This window comes from Coregonus clupeaformis, chromosome 15 (assembly GCF_020615455.1).
Source record: "Coregonus clupeaformis isolate EN_2021a chromosome 15, ASM2061545v1, whole genome shotgun sequence".
NCBI lineage: Eukaryota > Metazoa > Chordata > Actinopteri > Salmoniformes > Salmonidae > Coregonus > Coregonus clupeaformis.
The window spans coordinates 1,678,361-1,704,202 of NC_059206.1; the positions used below are offsets into that span (position 1 = coordinate 1,678,361).

At 44.6% G+C, this 25,842-nt stretch overlaps 1 protein-coding gene across 1 annotated transcript in view; it reads right to left on the bottom strand.

Moving 5' to 3' along the window:
* Window positions 1-398: 398 nt before the first annotated feature.
* Window positions 399-25,842, bottom strand: part of LOC121583127 — a 40,535-nt gene continuing 15,091 nt past the window's right edge. Inside the window, exons 3-9 of the mRNA XM_045225344.1 lie at window positions 19,202-19,358; window positions 18,385-18,801; window positions 11,441-11,713; window positions 11,015-11,350; window positions 3,415-3,562; window positions 1,504-1,699; window positions 399-509 (exon numbers count right to left, since the gene is read on the bottom strand). Of these exons, the coding sequence (XP_045081279.1) occupies window positions 399-509; window positions 1,504-1,699; window positions 3,415-3,562; window positions 11,015-11,350; window positions 11,441-11,713; window positions 18,385-18,801; window positions 19,202-19,358 (1,638 nt within the window). The remainder of the gene's footprint in view (window positions 510-1,503; window positions 1,700-3,414; window positions 3,563-11,014; window positions 11,351-11,440; window positions 11,714-18,384; window positions 18,802-19,201; window positions 19,359-25,842) is intronic.

A 25,842-nucleotide genomic window follows, 5' to 3' on the forward strand; every position in this document is an offset into this window, starting at 1 on the left:
TCAGTTGACAGCCTCATTTATCTGTTTCAATAGTAGGCCTACTATTAGTCTACTTGAACAGTACAGCTTGGGTTGGCCTGACTGTGAGAGACCAATATGGGATTTATCATTTTAGGTCATTCAGAGTGTATGTCACTGTTTCTCATATAATTTTTCACACAGAGTGACTTTCCTTCGCCGGGCGGGCCGTTTGGGAAATGTTTGGCAACATTTGAGTATACCCACTACTCCAGGAACCACTACATCACTGCTCATCCCATAGCCTATGTGGCAGTCTGTTTCTGCTCTCTTCCAAACTCCTTATGGAATTGTCATGCCAATGTTTAGCTTGACAATGACAATAGAGTAGGCAAAAGCACAAACAGATCTAGGAACAGGCTATTATCACCAGATTAAAGTCACAATCCTGAGTTTGGTGTTTCACGCTCACCTCCGTCACTGGCATCACTTGTATGGACGTCCACTCTGTAACTGTCCTCCATCTGAACATCACCTCTCAGTGCTGAGATCTGTGACAAATACAGGAGCTCCGTGACAACATGCTCTTAATAATAATAATAAACTAATACTGTAGGTAACATAATCTATGAACTTCAATGTCAATGTATTCATTATATTATAAAGGTTTGATTACAGTAAAACATGAATGAATAAATTACATTTCCACTTCCTTTAGGCCTAAGTATTTTAGCAGATACACACAGTTACAGTTCGTCCTTAAACGTTCATAGTTGTAAACATTACAATAAAACACAGCAATAGGTTGCTACAACAACATTATGCAACCTAATCGTTCAACAGTCATATTAATGTCACTGTGGTAGCTATCTGTCATTCAACCACAGGAGGTTGGTGGCAACTTCATTGGGGAGGACGGAATCATGGTAATAGCTGGAGCGGAGTTAGTGGAATGGTATCAAATACATAAAACACATGGTTTCCATTTGTTTGATGCCATTCCATTTACTCTGTTCCAGCCATTATTATGAGCCATCTTCCCCTCAGCAGCCTCCACCACATTCAACAGTTAGTTGATGAAACAGGGCAATTATCTGTGATCATGTTTACGACTCAGTGTGTGTAACATCCACATTACAACCTATAATTATACCAGATTTACTGCATAAGTAAGATCCACCGGTATGAACAAGAACTAGCCAAACTATGTGAGCATTAGTTAGAAAACATATTAGCAAGATCAAACACTGACAGTTGTATTACATTGTACTACAGTAGAGAATTAAGTCAGCTTTAGTTTTTCCTTAAAATCTACACAATGTTTTCCTCCATAATCCACTGGACTCACCTGAACAGAAAAATACCTTGAGCTAAAAACTGAACACTGCTTTGAATTCTGGGTCCCAATCCACAAAGCATAGAGTAGGAGTGCTGATCTAGGATCAGGTCCCCACATGTCCATGTAATCTTATTTAATATGATCTTAAAGGCAAAATTGATACTAGATCAGCACTACCACACTTTGGATACAGGCCCTGATCTCACCTGTCTGAGGATGTTGTGGTTCGTCAGTTTCTCTCTGAGGACCAGGATGTTGCCCAGAACACTGCTCTCAGGGCCCCCCAGGAAGGTGAGGGAGAGGGAGAGGGAGCCAGACCCAGGACAGACCCTCAGTACACGGGTCCTATCTGCCCATATACACGACACCCCGATAAGGGGAGACCTCTGAGGGACAGGGGGACTGTATGGAAGTGAAGTGGAAAGGTATGTATTAGTTATCTGATTGGGTTGGCCATTTTCAGTCTTATAACAATCATCACTCACACAAATGATTGCTCTTGGGTCGTTATTGTAAAAGAGACTGTGTTCTCAATGAGTTACCTGGTTAAATAAAGGCAATAAATACATAAACATGATGTTGATATAATCTTTGTGATGAAAAGAGGCTGGTCATGGCTGGTCATGGCTCACATCAACACCATTATCCCAGAAACCCTAGACCCACTCCAATTTGCATACCGCCCCAACAGATCCACAGATGATGCAATCTCTATTGCACTCCACACTGCCCTTTCCCACCTGGACAAGAGGAACACCTACGTGAGAATGCTATTCATTGACTACAGCTCAGCATTCAACACCATAGTGCCCTCAAAGCTCATCACTAAGCTAAGGATCCTGGGACAAAACACCTCCCTCTGCAACTGGATCCTGGACTTCCTGACGGGCCGCCCCCAGGTGGTAAGGGTAGGTAACAACACACCTGCCACACTGATCCTCAACACGGGGGCCCCTCAGGGGTGCGTGCTCAGTCCCTCCTGTACTCCCTGTTCACCCATGACTGCATGGCCAGGCACGACTCCAACACCATCATCAAGTTTGCCGACGACACAACAGTGGTAGGCCTGATCACCAACAACGATAAGACAGCCTATAGGGAGGAGGTCAGAGACCTGGCTGTGTGGTGCCAGGATAACAACCTCTCCCTCAACGTGACCAAGACAAAGGAGATGATTGTGGACTATAGGAAAAAAAAGAGTACTGAGCACGCCCCCATTCTTATCGACGGGGCTGTAGTGGAACAGGTTGAGAGCTTCAAGTTCCTTGGTGTCCACATCACCAACGAACTATCATGGTCCAAACACACCAAGACAGTTGTGAAGAGGGCACGACAAAGCCTATTCCCCCTCAGGAGACTGAAAATATTTGGCATGGGTCCTCAGATCGTCAAAAAATTATGCAGCTGCATCATCGAGAGCATCCTGACTGGTTGCATCACCGCCTGGTATGGCAACTGCTTGGCCTCTGACCGCAAGGCACTACAGAGGGTAGTGCGTACGGCCCAGTACATCACTGGGGCCAAGCTTCCTGCCATCCAGGACCTCTATACCAGGCGGTGTCAGAGGAAGGCCCTCAAAATTGTCAAAGACTCCAGCCAACCTAGTCATAGACTGTTCTCTCTGCTACCGCACGGCAAGCGGTACCGGAGTGCCAAGTCTAGGTCCAAAAGACTTCTCAACAGCTTCTACCCCCAAGCCATAAGACTCCTGAACAGCTAATCATGGCTACCCAGACTATTTGCACTGCCCCCCCAACCCTACCCCCACCCCATATTTTTACGCTGCTGCTACTCTGTTAATTATTTATGCATAGTCACTTTAACTCTACCCACATATTACTTCAACTACCTCAACTAGCCGGTGCCCCCGCACATTGACTCTGCACCGGTACCCCCCTGTATATATAGCCTCCCTACTGTTATTTTATTTTACTTCTGCTCTTTTTTTCTCAACACTTTTTTGTTGTTGTTTTATTTTACTTTTTATTAAAAATAAATGCACTGTTGGTTAAGGGCTGTAAGTAAGCATTTCACTGTAATGTCTGCACCTGTTGTATTCGGCGCATGTGGCCAATAAAATTAGATTTGATTTGATTTGAAAAGAGGCGGAGACTCACGTAGCGAGTGCCATAAAGAGGGAGTGGTCTCCTCTCCTTTGAGCCAGCTGGAGGGGCGTGTCCCCCTCCTCATTGGGCATGGTCAGTGCCCTCTGACCTTTGGGCTGACCAATCAGGAAGCGGGAGAGATGGAGCAAACCCAGACGGACTGAGAGGTGGAGGAGAGCCTCCCTGGGCTGGAGCTCTGCAGAGAGAGAGAGAGAGAGAGAGAGAGAGAGAGAGAGAGAGAGAGAGAGAGAGAGAGAGAGAGAGAGAGAGAGAGAGAAGAGAGAGAGAGAGAGAGAGAGCAGAGAACAGAGAGAGAGAGAGAGAGAGACAGAGAGAGAGAGAGAGAGAGAGAGAGACAGAGAGAGAGAAGAGAGAGAGAGAGACAGAGAGAGAGGAGACAGAGAGAGAGACAGAGAGAGACAGAGAGAGAGAGAGAGAGAGAGCAGAGAGAGAGAGAGAGAGAGAGCAGAGAGAGAGAGAGAGACAGAGAGAGAGACAGAGAGAGAGAGAGAGAGAGAGAGAGAGCAGAGAGAGAGAGAGAGAGAGAGAGAGACAGAGAGAGACAGAGAGAGAGAGAGAGAGAGATAGAGAGAGACAGAGAGAGACAGAGAGAGAGAGAGAGACAGAGAGAGACAGAGAGAGACAGAGAGAGAGAGAGAGACAGAGAGAGACAGAGAGAGAGAGAGAGAGAGAGAGAGAGAGAGAGAGACAGAGAGAGACAGAGAGAGAGAGAGAGAGAGAGAGAGAGAGAGAGAGAGAGAGAGAGAGAGAGAGAGAGAGAGAGAGAGAAAGAGTAAAATACAATTGAAGACAATGTTAATAACATTGCAGGCAAGATCAATGACAAAAAAACAGTGGAAAAATACTTTTGGAGCAACTTAAATGATATTATGAGCAGAAAACCCAATTCATCGCCATCGTTCATTGAAGTTGATGGGTAATTTATAACAAAACCTTTTGATATAGCCAATCATTTGAATGACTATTTCACTAATAAAGTGGACAAACTAAGAAGTGAAATGACAACATTGAACAGTGAACCATCATATTTGTTTATTGAAGATCTAATAATGAAAGAGAAGGATTGCTGTTTTGAATTTGGTCAAGTTTGTGTGGAAGAGGTGGGAAAACGATTGTTATGCATCAATAATGATAAGCCACCAGGTATAGACAACCTAGATGGGAAACTATTGAGAATGGTAGCAGACTGTATTGACACCCCTATTTGCTATGTCTTTAACCAATGCCTAATGGAGTGTGTGTCCACAGGCGTGGAAGGCGGCTAAAGTAATTCCACTACCTAAAAATAGTAAAGCACCCTTTGCTGGCTCTAACAGCCGACAAATACGTTTGCTGCCTGTTCTTGGTAAACTGATGGAGGAAATTGTTACAGGAGGGGGTCGCAGTTCCGGAGCGACCCACTAGGTGTCAACCTTCGACAACCTTAGGCACCTCCTTACTCACAGTCTGGACTAATCATCATCCTATTGGTGTAACCTGTGTCTACCTGTTCACCTGTGTATTTATGCCCTCACTTCCCTGTGTTCCCTTGTTCAGTTCTCTCTGCTAGTTTCTCTATGCTCAGCAGTACTAATCAGTGTCTGATCGGAGAAGTATGTACAGGTACTCGAGAAGTGTTCTCCCTGTTTCTTTATTACTTCAGTCGTAGTTACTATTTCGTATTTTGGCTGTCAGCCTGTTTTTGGAGACTTATTTGCTCCACCTTTCTTTTATTGTGTTAAGTCCATTGTTTTGTATCCTGGCTTCGGGACCACCAGTAAAGATCCTTGTTTTCACCATCTCTGCCTACTGCCTACTGTCTATCCTGCACCGCACCTGGGTCACAACTCACACCAACCCTTACAGGAAATTGTTTGAACAAATACAATGCTAGTTAACTACTGACTTTCAGCATGCATATAGGGAAGAGCACTCAACTTGTACCGCACTGACTCAGAGAGTCTTAGACCTAAACCTCAGCTGGAGTTGTGCACAAAGGATGTGACCATTGAACAAGTTGAAGAAGCTGAACTCCTAGGAGTAACATTGAATGGTCAGTTATCATTGTCAAGTCATATTGACAAAGTCGTTGTGAAGATGGGGAGAGCTATGTCTGTTATAAAAATATGTTCTGTGTTTTTGAAACAAAGATCAATACTAGTTGATCAGGCTCTGATCTTGTCCCATCTTGATTACTGTCCGGTAATACTGTCAGGTGCAGCAAAGAAAGACCTAGCAAAGCTGCAGCTGGCTCAAAACAAAGCAGCATGCCTTGCCCTTAACTGCTCCCACTGAACTAACATCAACAACATGCATGATAGTCTTTCATGGTTGAGGGTTAAGGAGAAACTGAAAGCAAAAACAGATTTAATGTGTAGCTCAATCATGTATAGAGCCATGTCATCATGGAATGCTCTGCCACCTGAGGTTACTCGGGAGAAAAGCAAGATTAGCTTTAAAAAACAGATAAAAAACATTGTATAACAGCGCCTCCCCTTTCTAAAGATCTAATTTAACTGTACTGTGTATAAGAATATAAATATGTACAGTGCATTCGGAAAGTATTCAGACCCCTTGACTTTTTCCACATTTTGTTACGTTACAGCCTTATTCTAAAACTGATGAAATGTTTATTTTTTATCATCAATCTACACACAATAACCCATAATGACAAAACAAAAACAGGTTTTTATAATTTTTTGCAAATGTATTAAACAGAAATACCTTATTTCAATAAGTATTCAGACCCTTTGCTATGAGACTCGAAATTGAGCTCAGGTGCATCCTGTTTCCATTGATCATCCATGAGATGTTTCTACAACTTGATTGGAGTCCACCTGTGGTAAATTCAATTGATTGCACATGATTTGGAAGGGCACACACCTGTCTATGTAAGGTCCCACAGTTGACAGAGCATGTCAGAGCAAAAACCAAGCCATGAGGTTGAAGGAATTGTCCGTAGAGCTCCGAGACAGGATTGTGTTGAGGCACAGATCTGGGGAAGGGTACCAAAAAATGTCTGCAGCATTGAAGGTCCCCAAGAGCACAGAGGAAGAAGATTGGAACCACCAAGTCTCTTCCTAGAGCTGGCCACCTGGCCAAACTGAGCAATCGGGGGAGGTCAGGGAGGTGACCAAGAACCCGATGGTCACTCTGACAGAGATCCAGAGTTCCTCTGTGGAGGTGGGAGAACCTTCCAGAAGGACAACCATCTCTGCAGCACTCCACCAATCAGGCCTTTATGGTAGAGTGGCCAGACGGAAGCCACTCCTCAGTAAAAGGCACATGACAGCCCGCTTGGAGTTTGCCTAAAGGCACCTAAAGGACTCTCAGACCATGAGAAACAAGATTCTCTGGTCTGATGAAAACAAGATTGAACTCTTTGGCCTGAATGCCAAGCGTCAAGTCCGGAGGAAACCTGGCACCATCCCTACGGTGAAACATAGTGGTGGAATCATCACGCTGTGGGGATGTTTTTCAGCGGCAGGGACTGGGAGACTAGTCAGGATCAAGGGAAAGATGAACGGAGCAAAGTACAGAGAGATCCTTGATGAAAACCTGCTCCAGAGCGCTCAGGACCTCAGACTGGGGCGAAGGTTCACCTTCCAGCAGGATAACGACCCTAAGCACACAGCAAAGACAATGCAGGAGTGGCTTCGGGACAAGTCTCTTAGTGTCCTTGAGTGGCCCAGCCAGAGGCCGTATTTGAACTCGATCAAACATATCTGGAGAGACCTGAAAATAGCTGTGCAGCGACGCTCCCCCACCAACCTGACAGAGCTTGAGAGGATCTGCACAGAAGAATGGGAGAAACTCCCCTAATACAGGTGTGCCAAGCTTGTAGCATCATACCCAAGAAGATGTGAGGCTGTAATCGCTGCCAAAGGTGCTTCTACAAAGTACTGAGTAAAGGGTCTGAATCCTTACGTAAATGTAATATTTCAGTTTATTATTTTTAATACATTTGCAAAAATTTCTAAAAACCTGTTGCTTTGTCATTATGGGGTATTGTGTGTAGATTGATGAGGGGGAAAACATATTTTATACATTTTAGAATAAGGCTGTAACGTAACAAAATGTGGAAGAAGTCAAGTGGTCTGAATACTCTCCGAATGCACTGCATATATGAATAAAGTGTAAATATTATTTTTTGTTGTCGCTTGGGGTCTTTCTATATATAACTCTTATTTTATTTATATATTTTATTTAGAATTTAATGTAATATCTTATGTTGTTATTGTCTATAACTGTTCTGTACTTTTTATGTGGACACCAGGAAGAGTAGCTTCTGCATGTGCAGTACCTAATGGGGATTCTAATAAACTTAACTAAACACTGTGTTCCCTAAAATAGATGAAGACAGACAGAGGTGACAAGCCCTCCATATAAGAATCCCCTGTAGCTCAGTTGGTAGAGCATGGCGCTTGCAACGCCAGGGTTGTGGGTCCGTTTCCCACGGGGGGGGCAGTATGAAAATGTATGCACTCACTAACTGTAAGTCAGTCTGCTAAATGACTAAAATGTAAAAAAATGTAAGAACATTGTAGCCTCTAACATCTCCACCATACATCCCTAAACCTGTTATCCTTCACACAATATCCTTACTGTATACATTACATACTCCACATCTCTCTCTAGACCTAAACACACTTATCATGGCTCCAGGTCAGGTATGAATGTAAGCAAATACACTCTGACTGCACAAACACAGTACATGGTATGCAGCTAGCACATATCAATGATATATACTGCACATAGACGGTTCTGTATTTAGGCCTACTGTAGCTAGCACACAATCCAGGTGGGTGTCATGCTGTGTGAAGTCTAGACTTTATATGTAGAATGCATACCAACAAAGCAGGTCAGGTACTTCACACAGGTGTTAGTTATTATAACAACTCATAAGCATTTCCGCATGTCTCCTGTGCATTGAGGAGTATTCTTAACTGACTTGTAGCTTAGGGCTGTGTCGGTGAAAGTACCACGTTAGCTATGAGGCACACACACACACCACAAGCACAAGGTATTCCTCTAAACCTGCTCAGCGTGTTTTAATAAAGCCAGTGTGTTGGAGGGACCAGGTGCCAGCAGGGCAGAGCACACACACATCCTTCCTATTCCCCTTTGTCACACTGAATTAATTGGTTTTAAAAAGAGAGGGAATAGTCAGTCAATGGTCATTGAGCCTATTCTTTCCTGATAGCTCCATATCTCTTCATTCTGAATCGCTGTCCTACACTTGAACATTCTCTCCATGTCTGTCTCACACCGTGTTCGTTGCCACGGTTACTTACCACTACTGTACCACAAATGCTTGACGATGTACCACTTAACCCTGACCCAATTACTGGACCAGGAACTGTAGGCACAAAAACTGTTCACTGGGAGCTTCATGAAATGGGTTTCCATGGCAGAGTAGACACACACAAGCCTAAGATCACCATGCGCAATACCAAGCGTTGGCTGGAGTGATGTAAAGCTCGCCACCATTGGACTCTGGAGCAGTGGAAATGCGTTCTCTGGCGTGATGAATTACGCTTCAACATCTGGCAGTCCGACGGACGAATCTGGGTTTGGCGGATGCCAGGATAACTCTACCTGCCCCAATGCATAGTGCCAACTGTAAAGTTTGGTGGAGGAGGAATAATGGTCTGGGGCTTTTTTTCATGGTTTGGGCTAGGCCCCTTAGTCCCAGTGAAAATAAATCTTAACGCTACAGCATACAATCACGTTCTAGACGATTCTGTGCTTCCAACTTTGTGGCAACAGTCTGGGGAAGGCCCTTTCCTGTTTCAGCATGACAATGCCCCTGTGCACAAAGCGAGGTCCATACAGAAATGGTTTGTCGAGATCGGTGTGGAAGAACTTGACTGGCCTGCACAGAGCCCTGACCTCAACCCCATCGAACACCTTTGAGATTAATTGGAACGCCGACTGCGAGCCAGGCCTAATCGCCTAACATCAGTGCCCAAACTCACTAATGCTCGTGGCTGAATGGAAGCAAGTCCCCGCAGCAATGTTTCAACATCTGGTGGAAAGCCTTCCCAGAAGAGTGGAGGCTGTTATAGCAGCAAAGGGGGGACCAACTCCATATTAATGCCCATCATTTTTGAATGAGATGCTCAATGAGCAGGTGTCCACATACTTTTGGTCATGTAGTGTACCTTGCAGGTCAACGTTTAGTAAACTAAAATAATTTTTTGAAAATGTAAATTAACTAATTTACAGAGAAAATATTAGAGACATCAGATGTATTGAATGTCTAATTTGCATAAGCTTTTCAAATTCTGTTTTTATATAATCAAATCAAAACAATACAGAGAGAAAAAAAAGAAAAATAACAGACAAATAATAACACAAGGAATAAATACACAATGAGTAACGATTACTTCGCTATATAAACAGGGTACCAGTACCGAGTCAATGTGCAGGGGTATGAGGTAATTGAGGTAGATGTGTACATATAGGTAGGGATAAAGTGACTAGGCAACAGGATAGATAATAAACAGTAGCAGCAGCGTATGTGATGAGTCAAATGAGTTCATGCAAAAAGGGTTAATGCAGATAGTCCGGGTAGCTATTGGTTAACTATTTAACTAACTATTTAGCAGTCTTATGGCTTTGGGGTAGAAGCTGTTCAGGGTTCTGTTGGTTCCAGACTTGGTGCATCGGTACCGCTTGCTATGCGGTAGCAGACAGAACGTTCTATGACTTGGGTGGCTGGAGTCTTTGACCATTTTTAGGGCCTTCCTCTGACACCGCCTGGTATAGAGGTCCTGGATGACAGGGAGCTCAGCCCCAGTGATGTACTGGGCCACACGTACTACCCTCTGTATCCCCTTGCGGTCGGATGCAAAGCAGTTGCCATACCAAGCGGTGTTGCAGCCAGTCAAGATGCTCTCAATGGTGTAGCTGTATAACTTTTTGAGGATCTGAGGGCCCATGCCGACTCTATTCACCGTCCTGAGGGGGAAGAGGCGTTGTCTTGCCTTCTTCACGACTGTGTTGGTGTGTGTGGACCATGATAATTCCTTAGTGATGTGGACACCAAGGAACTTGAAGCTCTGAGAAGGTGCGAGAGGGACGAGAGAGAGAGAGAGAGAGAGAGAGAGAGAGAGAGAGAGAGAGAGAGAGAGAGAGAGAGAGAGAGAGAGAGAGAGAGTGAGTGAGGGAAAGACAGGGAGGAGAGCGACAGAGCCAACTGAGATTCCTGTCCCCTAATGGGGACTGACACTCAGGCACACAGACAATACGTGACCTTTCCGACGAGACAGGCAAGCATTCAACGGCACGATTCACCAAACACAATCACCACTCTTATGTAAGAAGCTGTGGGTGAACTTGGTCTGTATGTACACTGTAGAGAGTGGAGACCTTTCTCTATCCCCTCCTTCACCCTTGCCTTCTCAGTATGATATAGACACAGTAGGTTCAACTAATGTTCTTATCCCGGGCTTTCACTAGCTTGATGAAGTTAAATAGACTTGATAATGAGTTTTGTGTGCATGTAGGCTTCGTTTGAATTGAGCAATGTTGCGGTGGTGCAAGACTGAGGATTTGACAGTCTGTCTTATGTGGTGGTCAAAGGAGAGGGTAGAGTCCAGAATGACACCAAGGTTGTGCGTTCGGGGGAAGGGAGAGACAATAGTGTCGTCTTTGGTGAGGGTGGATTTGGTGCCAATGAGGAGGAGTTCAGCTTTATCACTGTTGAGCTTGAGGAAGTTATGTTGCATCCATGTTATTATTGCAGAGGGGCAGGATTCAATGTGGGTCAGAGGTGGGTTGAGGAGGGATTTGGTGTTGAGGTAGATCTGGGTGTCATCGGCATAGCATTGGAAGTCAAGGTTGAAGTGACGGAGGATCCGACCAAGTGAGAGGATGTAGATGATGAAGAGGAAGGGATCCAGCACAGAGCCCTGGGGGACATCCTGTATAACTGCAGCTGAGTCTGAGGTGTGGCCATTGAGGGAGATTTAGTGGGTCCTGTTTGTGAGGTATGATTGTAGCCAGGAGAGTGCGGTGCCCTCAACACCCAGACCCTCAAGCCTGGTGAGGAGGATCTGATGGCTCACTGTGTCAAAAGCAGCACTCTGGTCGAGGAGAATCAGGATGTTGAGGGCACCAGCATCAGCAGAGGTGAGGAGGTCATTGACAACTTTGAGTAGTGCAGTTTCAGTAATGTAGAGGGGGTGGAAGCCAGACTGGAGGGGCACGAATAGGTTGTTGACAGAGGAGAACAGAGTCTGGGAGTTCTTATTGGAGTTGATGATGATGTTGGATAAGTAGCTGGACCTGGCAACACTGAGGGTATCTCTGTAGGTGGAGAGGGGGAGTTTGTAGGCCTCAGCATGAGATGAAATAAAAGATCCCAGAAATGTTCCATACGCACAAAAAGCTTATTTCTCACAAATGTTGTGCACAAATTTGTTTACATCCCTGTTAGTGAGCATTTCTCCATTGCCAAGATAATCCATCCACCTGACAGGTGTGGCATATCAAGAAGCGAAATAAACAGCATGATCATTACACAGGTGCACCTTGTGCTGGGGACAATAAAAGGGCACATTAAAATGTGCCGTTTTGTCACACAACACAATGTCATAGATGTCTGAAGTTTTGAGGGAGCGTGCAATTGGCATGCTGACTGCAGGAATGTCCACCAGAGCTGTTGCCAGAGAATGTAATGTTTATTTCTCTACCATAAGCCGCCTCCAACGTCGTTTTAGAGAATTTGGCATTCCTGCAGTCAGCATGCCAATTGCCAGTATGTCCAACAGGCCTCAGACCACGTATATGTTGTTGTGTGGGCAAGTGGTTTGCTTATGTCAACGTTGTGAACAGAGTGCCCCATGGTGGCGGTGGGGTTATGGTATGGGCAGGCATAAGCTATGGACATCGAACACAATTGCAGTTTATCAATGGCAATTTGAATGCACAAAAATACAGTGACAAGATCCTGAGGCCCATTGTGAAGCCCATTTTTGTTAAGGTATCTGTGACCAACAGATGCATATCTGTATTCCCAGTCATGTAAAATCCATAGATTGAGGGCCTAATTTATTTATTCCTCATATGAACTGTAACTCAGTAAAATCAATGAAATTGTTGCATGTTGCGTTTATATTTTTGTTCAGTATATAAACATTGTGTATAATAATAACATAATATAATATTATGCCATTTAGCAGACGCTTTTATCCAAAGCGACTTACAGTCATGCGTGCATACATTTTTGTGTATGGGTGGTCCCGGGGATCGAACCCACTACCCTGGCATTACAAGCGCCGTGCTCTACCAGCTGAGCTACAGAGGGCATGACAACGCCTCAATGTATGTATTGAGGCGTTGTCGTGCCCTCTTCACAAATGTGTTGGTGTGTTTGGACCATGATAGACTCTTAGTGATGTGGACACAGAGGACCTTGAAGCTCTCGACTCTGTCACGCCCTGGCTCTGGGGACTCTGTTATGTTGAGCCAGGGTGTGTAGAGTCTATGTTTTGTGTTTCTATGTTCAGGATCTAGTTCATTGTGTTTCTATGTTGGCCGGGGTGGTTCTCAATCAGAGGCAACGAGAATCAGCTGTTGCTTGTTGTCTCTGATTGGGAACCATACTTAGGCAGCCTTGTGTGCATTTGGTATTTTGTGGGATCTTGTTCCGTGTATGGTTAGTGTTTGTTACCAAGGACTTCACGTATCGTTTTGTTGTTTTTGTTCGTGTGGTGAATATAATAAAGTATGTTCGCATTCCACGCTGCGCATTGGTCTACTCCTTTCGACGATCGTGACAGACTCCCTCCACTACAGCGCCGTCGATGTGAATGGGGTTGTGCTCGGCCTTCCGTTTCCTGTAGTCCACAACCAGCTCCTTTGTCTTACTGACATTGAGGGAGAGGTTGTTGTCCTAGCATCACACTGCCAGATCTCTGACCTCTTCCCTATAGGCTGTCTTCATCGTCATCGGTGATCAGGCCTACCACCATCGTGTCATCAGTAAACTTAATGATGGTGTTGGAGTCGTGCGCGACCACGCAGTCGTGGGTGAACAGGGAGTACAGGAAGGTACTAAGCACGCACCCCTGACGGGCCCCTGTGTTGATGGTCAGCGTGGCGGATGTGTTGTTCCCTACCCTCACCACCTGTGGGCGGCCCATCAGGAAGTCCAGGATCCAGTTGCAGAGGGAGGTGTTCAGTCCCAGAGACCTTAGCTTAGTGATGCGCTTCGATGGCACTATGGTGTTGAACACTGAGTTGTAGTCAATGAACAGCATTCTCACGTAGGTGTTCCTTTTGACCAAGTGGAAAAGGGCAGTGTGGAGTGCAATAGAGATTGCATTATCTGTGGATTTGTTGGGGCGGTATGCGAATTGTAATGGATCCAAGGTGTCTGGGTTGATGGTGTTTATGTAAGCCATGACCAGCCTTTCAAAGCATTTCATGGTTACAGGTGTGAGCGCTATGGGGCGATAGTCATTTAGACAGGTTACCTTGGCGTTCTTGGGCACAGGGACTATGATGGTCTGCTTGAAACATGTAGGTATAACAGACTGGGTCAGGGAGAGGTTGAAAATGTCAGTGAAGACACTTGCCAGCTGGTCAGCCCATGCTCTGAGTACGCGTCCTGGTAATCCGTCTGGCCAGTGCTTAATTTGTAAATCGGGAGGTGCTGGAACAAAACGTGAGCGCGATAGGGGGGTGACCTGGGGGGCTCTGAGGTACCAAAACACATTTAAAAATCCCCTTTATAATAAAGCATTCAATGCATTATCATCACGTTTGCGTAGTGGCATAGAGCAGTAGTGTAGAGGCGCTTGCAGAAGTTGCACACATGGGGGAAACTGTTTTGTAGCTTAGGGTCCAAGAAAAGTTTAGCCTTTTATAAATAGATTTCTTGCAATTCTACATCATTTTACATGACTGAATCTTTTTTAATACCGCACAAATGATCGAAATGACAGGCTACTTTGACACTGACAAACTGAGAATCTGAGATCAATAAAAACGACCTTGTCTTCAATCCACCAATAGCCTAGGCCTAGGTCTGTGGAGACACACATATTGTACAATATGAGGAGGAAATTATAAAACTCTTTCCAGTTTCACTGATTCACCCATTGATGCGCAGCTCACTCACTGGCGATGGCTGATGCGCTCGTGCCAAAAGCCTATCTCTCTCTTGGTTTACTTTGTAAAACAATGCTGTTCGCTCAATAGGCCTATTTGGAAATTGATAAAATATTTTGGTAGCCTACAGACTAATTAGTATTCTCTTTTCATCAGGAGCCATTTGTATTTGAAATATTGCGAAAGGCCTCTTTTGGCTGACAGATTTGCGGCGAGTTCCCGACTGTAGGTTATGCCTTGTGATTGGGCTACACACAATCCACAGCTAGGCATTTCTTTTTAAATAAGCTGTGGCTAAATTATAGGCCTTTCATTGAATCTCAATGTAGTTATGTGAGAGATTCAGGCGCTCTTCTCTTTCTCACCACAGGAATGGCCACGCGTTGGTCTCTAGGCTAAAATGTTGCGCAAACCATAAACCCAAGCCGGCCCAACACAAATCAATTCTTAGAATATCAGGCACGTTTTCACATTACGTTTGTTAAGGGGCAGGACAATTACATAGGAGGCAACTCAAATTAACACTGATCACTTTTATTGACATTTTTACATTGAAAACAGTGAAAATAAATGTCATGCCAGGTGAGGTACCAGATCCGAGCAAATTGGTTCCGGAATTTAACAATCCAAAACTGAGAGGTGCCGGATCCTGTTCCTGCATGTTCCGGCTGAAATTAAGCACTGCGTCTGGCCCTGCAGCCTTGTGAATGTTAACCTGGTATAAGGTCTTTCTCACATCAGCTACGGAGAGTGTGATCACACAGTCTTCCGGAACAGCTGGTGCTCTCACGCATGATTCAGTGTTGCTTGCCTCAAAGCGAGCATAGATGGCATTTAGCTCGTCTGGTAGGCTTGTGTCACTGGGCAGCTCGTTGCTGGGTTTTTCTTTGAAATCCGTGAGAGTTTGCAAGCCCTGCCACATCCGACAAGTGTCAGAGCCGGTGTAGTAGGATTCAATCTTAGTCCTGTATTGACGCTTTGCCTGTTTGATGGTTCGTCGCAGGATTTCTTATAAGTGTCCGGGTTAGTGTCCTGCTCCTTGAAAGTGGCAGCTCTAGCCTTTAGCTCAGTGCGGATGTTGACTGTAATCCATGGCTTCTGTTTGGGATATATACGTACGGTCGATGCACTTATTAATGAAGCCAGTGACTGATGTGGAAAACTCGTCAGTGCCATTGGATGAATCCCGGAACATTTTCCAGTCTGTGCTAGCAAAACAGTCCTATAGCTTAGCGTCTGCTTCATCAGACCACTTCCAAATTGAGCGTGTCACTGGTACTTCCTGTTTTGAGTTTTTGCTTGTAAGCAGGAATCAGGAGGATAGAGTTATGGTCAGATTTTCCAAATGGAGGGCAAGGGAGAGCTTTGTATGCGTCTCTGTGGAGTAAAGGTGATCTAGAATTGTTTTCCCTCTAGTTGCACAGGTGACATGCTGGTAGAAATTAGGTCAAACAGATGTAAGTTTTCCTGAATTAAAATCAATGGCCACTAGGAGATCTGCCTCTGGATGAGCATTTTCTTGTTGGCTTATGGCCCTATATAGCTTGTTGAGTGTGGTCTTAGTGCCAGCATCAGTTTACTACATTTCTACACATTCCATTGGTTCACATTACCTACCAACAGAATACAGTACATGTCACTATCTGAAATGCAGGGATTTTTCTGCCATTGATATCCTTGGGTGGGCCGGGTAAAGATTTCTATATATACAGTATATAGATGGATGGATGGAAAAACACTTTATGTAAACGTAAACGACTAAAACCAGATATAAAGTATGTAGAAAAAGACAGTGGACCTATATCTTTTTTAAATAATATAATCTTTGACAACTAATAATCACCAAAATAAAAGCTAGACATTCAGGCAGAATTGAAAATTCCCCAAACAATTAATTTAGCAGTATAGATTTTTTTATTATGTTTAAGCAAAAATACAAAGCATTTTCCATGGCGAAATGCATAGAATTGCAGGAAATTAAAATTAAAACTGCAACATTTTCTCTCAGAATTGTAGAACACTCCACAGAGCTGGGCTTTACGGAAGAGTGGCCAGAAAAAAGCCATTGCTTAAAGAATAAAATAAGCAAACACGTTTGGTGTTCGCCAAAAGGCATGTGGGAGACTCCCCAAACATATGGAAGAAGGTACTCTGGTCAGATGAGACTAAAATTGAGCTTTTTGGCCATCAAGGAAAACGCTATGTCTAGCGCAAACCCAACACCTCTCATCACCCCGAGAACACCATCATGCTGTGGGGATGTTTTTCATCGGCAGGGATTGAGAAACTGGTCAGAATTGAAGGAATGATGGATGGCGCTAAATACAGGGAAATTCTTGAGGGAAACCTGTTTCAGTCTTCCAGAGATTTGAGACTGGGACGGAGGTTCACCTTCCAGCAGGACAATGACCCTAAGCATACTGCTAAAGCAACACTTGAGTGGTTTAAGGGGAAGCTTAGTGGTTAAGAGCGTTGTGCCAGTAACCGAAAGGTCGCTGGTTCTAATCCCCGAGCCAACTAGGTGAAAAATCTGTCGATGTGCCCTTGAGCAAAGCACTTAACCCTAATTGCTCCTGTAAGTAATAAATAAGTAGATAGCAGCAGTTTGCCTAACCTAATAAAGGCATGTTGCTGTATCACAAGCTTCAGTAGAAATCATATTTGGGAGCAGAAAACTGTTATTGCTGTACAGTGTCCATATTAGGAGAGCGTCAATGTCAGCAGGACTTGTGTCAGTCTCATCGGTAGTTGGCACCGTATTGTTGTCATATTTGATCCTCAGTTGTCTGTTCATCTCCTCTCCTCCACAGGTCACGACTGCCTCTGTCGCGGCAGGTAGCTTAATGGTTAAGAGCGTTGTGCCAGTAACCGAAAGGTCGCTGGTTCTAATCCCCGAGCCAACTAGGTGAAAAATCTGTCGATGTGCCCTTGAGCAAGGCACTTAACCCTAATTGCTCCTGTAAGTCACTCTGGATAAGAGTGTCTGCTAAATGACTACCATTTTAAATGTAAGTCGCTCTGGATAAGAGCGTCTGCTAAATTACTAAAATGTAAAATGAAACATTTAAATGTCTTGGAATGGCATAGTCAAAGCCCAGACCTCAATCCAATCGAGAATCTGTGGTATGACTTAAAGATTGCTGTACACCAGCGGAACATTTTTACATTTTAGTCATTTAGCAGACACTCTTATCCAGAGCAACTTAGTGCATGCACTTAGTGAGTGCATACTTTTTCTTTTTTTCATACCCATCCAACTTGAAGGAGCTGGAGTAGTTTTGCCTTGAAGATTGGGCAAAAATCCCAGTGGCTAGATGTGCCAAGCTTATAGAGACATACCCCAAGAGACTTGCAGCTGTAATTGCTGCAAAAGCTGGCTCTACAAAGTATTGACTTTGGGTGGGTGAATAGTTATGCACGCTGAAGTTTTCTGTTTTTTTGTCTTAAATATTTTGCATTTTCAAAGTGGTAGGCATGTTGTGTAAATCAAATGATACAAACCCCCAAAAAATCCATTTTAATTCCAGGTTGTAAGGCAATAAAATAGGAAAAATACCAAGGGGGGTGAATACTTTAGCAAGCCACTGTATATGACATAGGCCTATAGGCGAAGCAGAAATGTGTACAAAATGTCTCAAGTTATAAGGTGTCGGAAATCATCTGGGAAAGCTAGTACACTTGCTGGAACTGCTCCAAAACAAGCTGTTTAGGGTCAGATTCTCTACCCATCACAACACACAACTCACTGACCCCACTACACTAGTCATAGGGCTTTTCCACAGCAGCACTGGTGTCACTACATACTTTTTGGGGTGTAAGCACTAGTATTACTTGTGTTAACCAAGTAGGATGGTTGGTTACCTTCTCTAGGTTGGCTGGCCTTGCCGCTCCACTCCGGAGGGTAGTCCATGTTAGCCATGGCCTGGGTTATCCTCTCATCCATCTCCCTGAGACGACACTCCACCTGTGGATCAGGTCTGGGTCTCCCACCTCTACCCCCCTCCTCCTCCTGGTCTGTCTGCCCCAGATAGTGCTCCTCTCCTGGACCAGCGCTCCTGTTACCCTCCCTGTCCCCCTCCCCTGGAGCTGCTGAGACCCTCCTCAGAACCTCCAGGTGGCTCTGGGGACTCAAACAGTCGCTGTTGGCTAGCAGGTACTCGGCCACTTCCTGTGGCAAATCACGGACGTACTTCAGGGAGGCCCCACCTCCACAGGGCTTGGCTCCACCCTCTGTGTGGCGATACACTGTGACAGAGGCAGTCTCTTGGAGGTCGTGACCTGTGGAGGAGAGGAGATGAACAGACAACTGAGGATCAAATATGACAACAATACGGTGCCAACTACCGATGAGACTGACACAAGTCCTGCTGACATTGACGCTCTCCTAATATGGACACTGTACAGCAATAACAGTTTTCTGCTCCCAAATATGATTTCTACTGAAGCTTGTGATACAGCAACATGCCTTTATTAGGTTAGGCAAACTGCTGCTATCTACTGATTTATTACAATCCCTGTTATGTTGACCTGAAATTATAATAAAATAGGAACTAATGATAACTGGAAGTCAGTGACCCTGTATCAAACTAAGGGTTCTGTTTTAACCTCAGTCAGTAACTCTGTGTGAGACAGTCAGACTGATCTGGGACCAGTGGACACTATAGATGGTGGGACTCACCAGGAACTGTGAAGCAAAGAGACTCTCCATCCTCCGCTCTCTTAGCTACAGTAACATGGGATAGCCTGGAACCTATTAGAACCACGTAGAACTCTGTCTGTTCTGGTTCCGGGTCCAGATCTGGAACCTGCAACACAGCATGGATCTCCACCTGGCCCTGAGGAGAGAGCGAGAGAGAGAGAGAGAGAGAGAGAGAGAGAGAGAGAGAGAGAGAGAGAGGGGGGGACAGGGTTTAACTGTGTGAAATCATTCATTGTTTTCATTGGTTTTCTAACTATTGAGAAGAACAAAGGAAAGGAGAAGAAGATGGACAGCCAATCAACACATTCCTGTGACTGTTCATCAAGGCCACCATTCATAACCTACTTACTACTACCTCCCCTCTCTGAACAGCCATAATAATGCAACGCTGGAGAATTCAAGCATAAGGATTCAACACTTTCTCTTGCTTGTGGAGAAAATGTGTGTCTGAAAGGTTCTTTTCTACTCTTCCTCACGCTAAAGCCTTTTGATTATTTTCACTCGTTTTCAGACGTTTCCTCCATTTCATGGATTCTGAGAGGCCCTTCAGAGCTAATGATGGAGGAAGAGAGGGATAGAGAGAGCGAGAGGGAGAGATACACCCCTCCTTCATCTCTCTGACTGTGGGAATGATCCACTCCTCCACCCATATTTCACCCAGCAGAGCAAACTGCCTCTTCAGCTACAACTCAAAGACAAGCCATCCCTCGCTTTCTCTCTTCTTTATCCTTAACTCTCCCACTCTCTTGACAAATCTCTGTTGATTGATTCTTCTGTCTCACCCTCATTTTCCCCACACTTTCTCCATCTCTCACTTTCTCACCCCCTCTCTCACTCTACCCATCTTGCTCTTTTTATCACACTCTCTCTCTCCTCTCTCTGCTTCCTTCCTCGCTCTCTCTCTCTCGCCCTCCTTCAGGTGGGGGATTTTGTTTCCTTCCATAATTAGTATCGGGGAAGGTGGAGGCCTCTCTCTGAAGACGAGAAGGGTGGGATACAAATGAACCTGATACCCACATGAAAGACGCCAATCACACGGCTGTATAGCGTATGCGGAAAAGTTGAGGACGGACAAACGGACATCAACACGTCACAGAGACCAGCCCTAATCTGGCTAGGAGTTGTACACTGAGCTTTGGTGATCGTTGACAATACTTTGCCACAGAACACACACACAGCATTATGAAGAGCAACAACATAGGCCTGGCTGGCTGTAAGGTCAGAGCTATTTGACTGCTCACTGACCCCCAGATACAGGCTATTGAACCAAGGAAAATGACCCATGAACAAGGAAAATGTAATGGACCAATAAGAACACTAAGGCAACCACACTTTAATATTTCAGAATGGCTGTTTTTGCATGGCTATTTTCAATGAATAATAATCTGTCTATGAAGGAGGAATCACAATGAACTCCACCATAAAATGGGAAATCCTCCAAGCTGTGACGAGGTGTGAAAGAAGGAGTCAGGCGCAGGAGGTAAAATACCGAAGTCCAGAGTTTAATCCGTTTGCATAAATCAAACGCCCCAAGCGTCAAACTAAACTGTTCAAGGGAAAACATCCACCTTGGCAATGACACAGTGAAATGTAGCTCAACCGAGCTACACGCTCTCACAACAAAACAATCACTCACAAAGACAAGGGGAACAGAGGGAACACTTATACACATAGTAATTAGGGGAATGAGCACCAGGTGTGTGTGATTGACAAGACATGACAAGTGGAGTGATGAGAATGGGATCGGCAGTAGCTAGTACTCCGGTGACGATGAACGCCGAAGCCTGCCCGAACCAGGAGGGGGGGCAGCCTCGGCGGAAGTCGTGACACAAGCACAAATCCACTTACACTATATATACAAAAGTATGTGGACACCCGTTCAAATTAGTGGAATCGGCTATTTCAGCCACACCCATTGCTGACAGGTGTATAAAATCAAGCACACCGCCATGCAATCTCCATAGACAAATATTGGCAGTCGAATGGCCCGTTCTGAAGAGCTCAGTGACTTTCAACGTCGCACCGTCACAGGTTGCCACCTTTCCAACAAGTCAGTTGGTCAAATTTCTGAATGCTAGAGCTGCCCCGGGTCAACTGTACATGTTGTTACTGTGAAGTGGAAACATCTAGGAGCAACAACGGCTCAGCCACGAAGTAGTAAGCCACACAAGCTCACAGAACGGGACCACCGAGTGCTGAAGTCCGTAGCGCGTAAAAATTGTCTGTCCTTGGTTGCAACACTCACTACCGAGTTCCAAAATGACTCTAGAAGCAACGTCAGCACAAGAACTGTTCGTCGGGAGCTTCATGAAATGGGTTTCCATGGCTGAGCAGCCGCACACAAGCCTAAGATCACCATGCGCAATGCCAAGTGTCGGCTGGAGTGGTGTAAAGCTCGCCGCCATTGGACTCTGGAGCAGTGGAAACGCGTTCTCTAGAGTGATGAATTACGCTTCAACATCTGGCAGTCCGACGGATGAATCTGGGTTGGCAAATGCCAAGAGAACGCCACCTGCCCCAATGCATAGTGTCAACTGGAAAGTTTGGTGGAGGAGGACTAATGGTCTGGGGCTGTTTTTCATGGTTCGGGCTAGGCCCCTTAGTTCCAGTGAAGGGAAATGTTAACGCTACAGCATACAATGACATTCTAGATGATTCTGTGCTTCCAACTTTGTGGCAATAGTTTAGTGAAGGCCCTTTCCTGTTTCAGCATAACAATGCCCCCATGCACAAAGCGAGGTCCATACAGAAATGGTTTGTCGAGATCAGAGTAGAAGAACTTGACTGGCCTGCACAGAGCCCTGACCTCAACCCCATCAAACACCTTTGGGATGAATTGGAACAAGCTAGGCCTAATCGCCTAACATCAGTGCCCAACATTACTAATGATCTGAATGGAAGCAAGTCCCTGCAGCAATGATCCAACATGTAGTGGAACGCCTTCCCAGAAGGTTGGAGGTTGTTATAGCAGCAAAGGGGGGACCAACTCCATATTAATGCCCATGATTTTGGAATGAGATGTTGGACGAGCAGGTGTCCACATACTTTTGATCATGTAGTGTATGTTATCAACAGTATGATAGGCACTAACCACTTCAGCATAACCACCCAACACTAAATCTATTGAATGCGAAAAAGGAAGCGGTAGGCAATATGAAGGAGTGTTTGAGAGGTAGAAAACCAGTGTATTGAGCTGCAACTGATAAGAATAAGATAACCCTTCTTTCTAGTTTAGTTTGATAAGAAACTAGGTGATTCACAGAGGGTGTGTCGGACACTGTGTCCTTATTAAGGTCTGAGGGACAGAAGTCTGTGAGAGGGTAGGGTGGCAGACTAGCTTTCCTATTGTGTGTGTGTATGTGTGTGTGTGTGTTTGTGTGTGTGAGAGAGTGTGAGAGAGTGTGTGGGAGAGAGGGAGAGAGAGCGTGTTTGTGTGCATGCATGCGTGTGTGCGTGTGTGCGCGCGTGTGTGTGTATGTGCTTGTGTGTGTGAGAAAGAGGGTAGGGTGGCAGACTGACGTTACAGCTCTGCTCCAGCCTCCAGGCCTGCCACATCATTAAGCTGTGACGCTGTGACACAGTCGGCTCGAGTGACACTGAATTATTACCGGTGAACTCACCTCCACTCCCTGGAAGGTGTGAGGGTTTAGACCTGGTCCCAAACGGGATCATTATGGAATACGAAGATGGTGGGGACTGAACCCCCCCAAAATGGTCACTTCATGTTATTTGTTACATGATTCGTAAACAACAGGTGTAGACTAACAGTGAAATGCTTACTAACTGGCCCTTGCCAACATAGCAGAGAGAAAACTGAGAAATAATAGAAAAATAATAACACCAGGAATAAATACACAATGAGTTACGATTACTTCGCTATATACACAGGGTACCAGTACCGAGTCAATGTGTAAGGTATGAGGTCATTGAGGTAGATATGTACATATACAGTTGAAGTCTGAAGTTTACATACACCTTGGCCAAATACCTTTAAACTTTTCACAATTCCTGACATTTAATCCAAGTAAAATTCCCTGTCTTAGGTCAGTTAGGATCACCACTTTATTTTAAGAATGTGAAATGTCAGAATAATAGTAGAGAGAATGATTTATTTCAGCTTTTATTTCTTTCATCACATTCCCAGTAGGTCAGAAGTTTACATACACTCAATTATTATTTGGTAGCCTTTAAATTGTTTAACTTAGGTCAAGCGTTTCGGGTAGCCTTCCACAAGCTTCCCACAATAAGTTGGGTGAATTTTGGCCCATTCCTCCTGACAGAGCTGGTGTAACTGAGTCAGGTTTGTAGGCCTCCTTGCTCGCAAACGCTTTTTCAGTTCTGCCCACACATTTTCTATAGGATTGAGGTCAGGGCTTTGTGATGGCCACTCCAATACCTTGACTTTGTTGTCCTTAAGCCATTTTGCCACAACTTTGGAAGTATGCTTGGGGTCATTGTCCATTTGGAAGATCCATTTGCGACCAAGCTTCAACTTCCTGACTAATGTCTTGAGATGTTGCTTCAATTTATCCACATAATTTTCCTTCCTCATGATGCCATTTATTTTGTGAAGTGCACAAGTCCCTCCTGCAGCAAAGCACCCCCACAGCATGATGCTGCAACCCCACGGTTGGGATGGTGTTCTTCGGCTTGCAAGCGTCCCCCTTTTTCCTCCAAACATAACAATGGTCATTATGGCCAAACAGTTCTATTTTTGTTTCATCAGACCAGAGGACATTTCTCTAAAAAGTATGATCTTTGTGCCCATTTGCAGTTGCAAACCGTAGTCTAGCTTTTTTATGCCGGTTTTGGAGCAGTGGCTTCTTCCTTGCTGAGCGGCCTTTCAGGTTATGTCGATATAGGACTCGTTTTACTGTGGATATAGATACTTTTGTACATGTTTCCTCCAGCATCTTCACAAGGTCCTTTGCTGTTGTTCTGGGATTGATTTGCACTTTTCACCCCAAAGTATGTTCATCTCTAGGAGACAGAACATGTCTCCTTCCTGAGCGGTATGACGGCTGCGTGGTCCCATGGTGTTTATACTTGCGTACTATTGTTTGTACAGATGAACGTGGTACATTCAGGCATTTGGAAATTGCTCCCAAGGATGAACCAGACTTGTGGAGGTCTACAAAAATAATACGGAGGTCTTGGCAGATTTTTTTTGATTTTCCCATGATGTCAAGCAAAGAGGCACTGAGTTTGAAGCTAGGCCTTGAAATACATCCACAGGTACACCTCCAATTGACTCAAATGATATCAATTAGCCTATCAGAAGCTTCTAAAGCCATGACATCATTTTCTGGAATTTTCCAAGCTGTTTAAAGGCACAGTCAACTTAGTGTATGTAAACTTCTGACCCTCTGGAATTGTGATAATCTGTCTGTAAACAATTGTTGGAAAAATTACTTGTGTCGTGCACAAAGTAAATGTCCTAACCGACTTGCCAAAACTATAGTTTGTTAACAAGAAATGTGTGGAGTGGTTGAAAAACGAGTTTTAATGACTCCAACCTAAGTGTATGTAAACTTCCGACTTCAACTATAGGTTGGGGTAAAGTGACTAGGCAACAGGATAGATAATAAACAGTAACAGCAGCGTATGTGATGAGTCAAATGAGTTCATGCAAAAAGGATAAATGCAGATAGTCCTGGTAGCTATTTGGTTAACTATTTAACTAACTATTTAGCAGTCTTATGGCTTGGGGGTAGACACTGTTAATTTACGCCCAAGTAGAAGCTTGAGGGTAAATGCTGAATGAGGATTGTTTTTCTGTGGCAGTCTTCCTCGTATAGCCTATTTTTCGGAGGCAAAACAAAGCCCTTAACCAACATGACTTTTAACTAACATGGCTTGAATCTTCCACCATGCTCTTATGATGGTGATGAAACCAACAACAGCCAGGTCACGCCGACCCATCCATGGTTTCTAGGAGACCAGGAACCATCTCCCTCCTGAGTGATCTCTCTCCTGAGGTATTCACACGCACACACACAGGTGACATCTAGGAAGCCAGCCCTGATCTAGCCTACTGCAGTAACAACAACAACAACAACATCAAACTCAAAGCTCGACAACAGGTGGCCTGAATACATGAGGTAGCCAAGTAGCCTCAAAACAAGAATGATACGAAAAACAGAAGCGGCATCTGATATGCTGGCAAGACTCATCTACACACACTACACACACACAACACACACACACACTCCCGCCTAGTCTAGTTTCTATGGTCTTTGAATAATGTACAAGAACAACTGGTGGAGCTGTGTTCTACTGTTCACTTTGAAGTGTGTAGAAGATCTGAAGTGGACAAGCATGTTCTAATCCTCTTATAGAATCATAACAGGACTGATCTGAATGGCCCTTTTTAAAAACGAATGACTTCATGGAACAGCTTTGATCAAAGACCATCTGAGGCCACAGTGCTTAGAACTCAACTTTTTCCAACATAGAACTTGGTCCTGTGCAGATCAGTTGGTAGAGCATGGCGCTTTCAACGCCAAGGCTTGTGAGTTTGATTCCGGCTGGAACCACCCATATGTAAAATGTATGCACACATGACTGTAAGTCGCTTTGGATAAAAGCTTATGCTAAATGTCATTCATATTTATATTTAT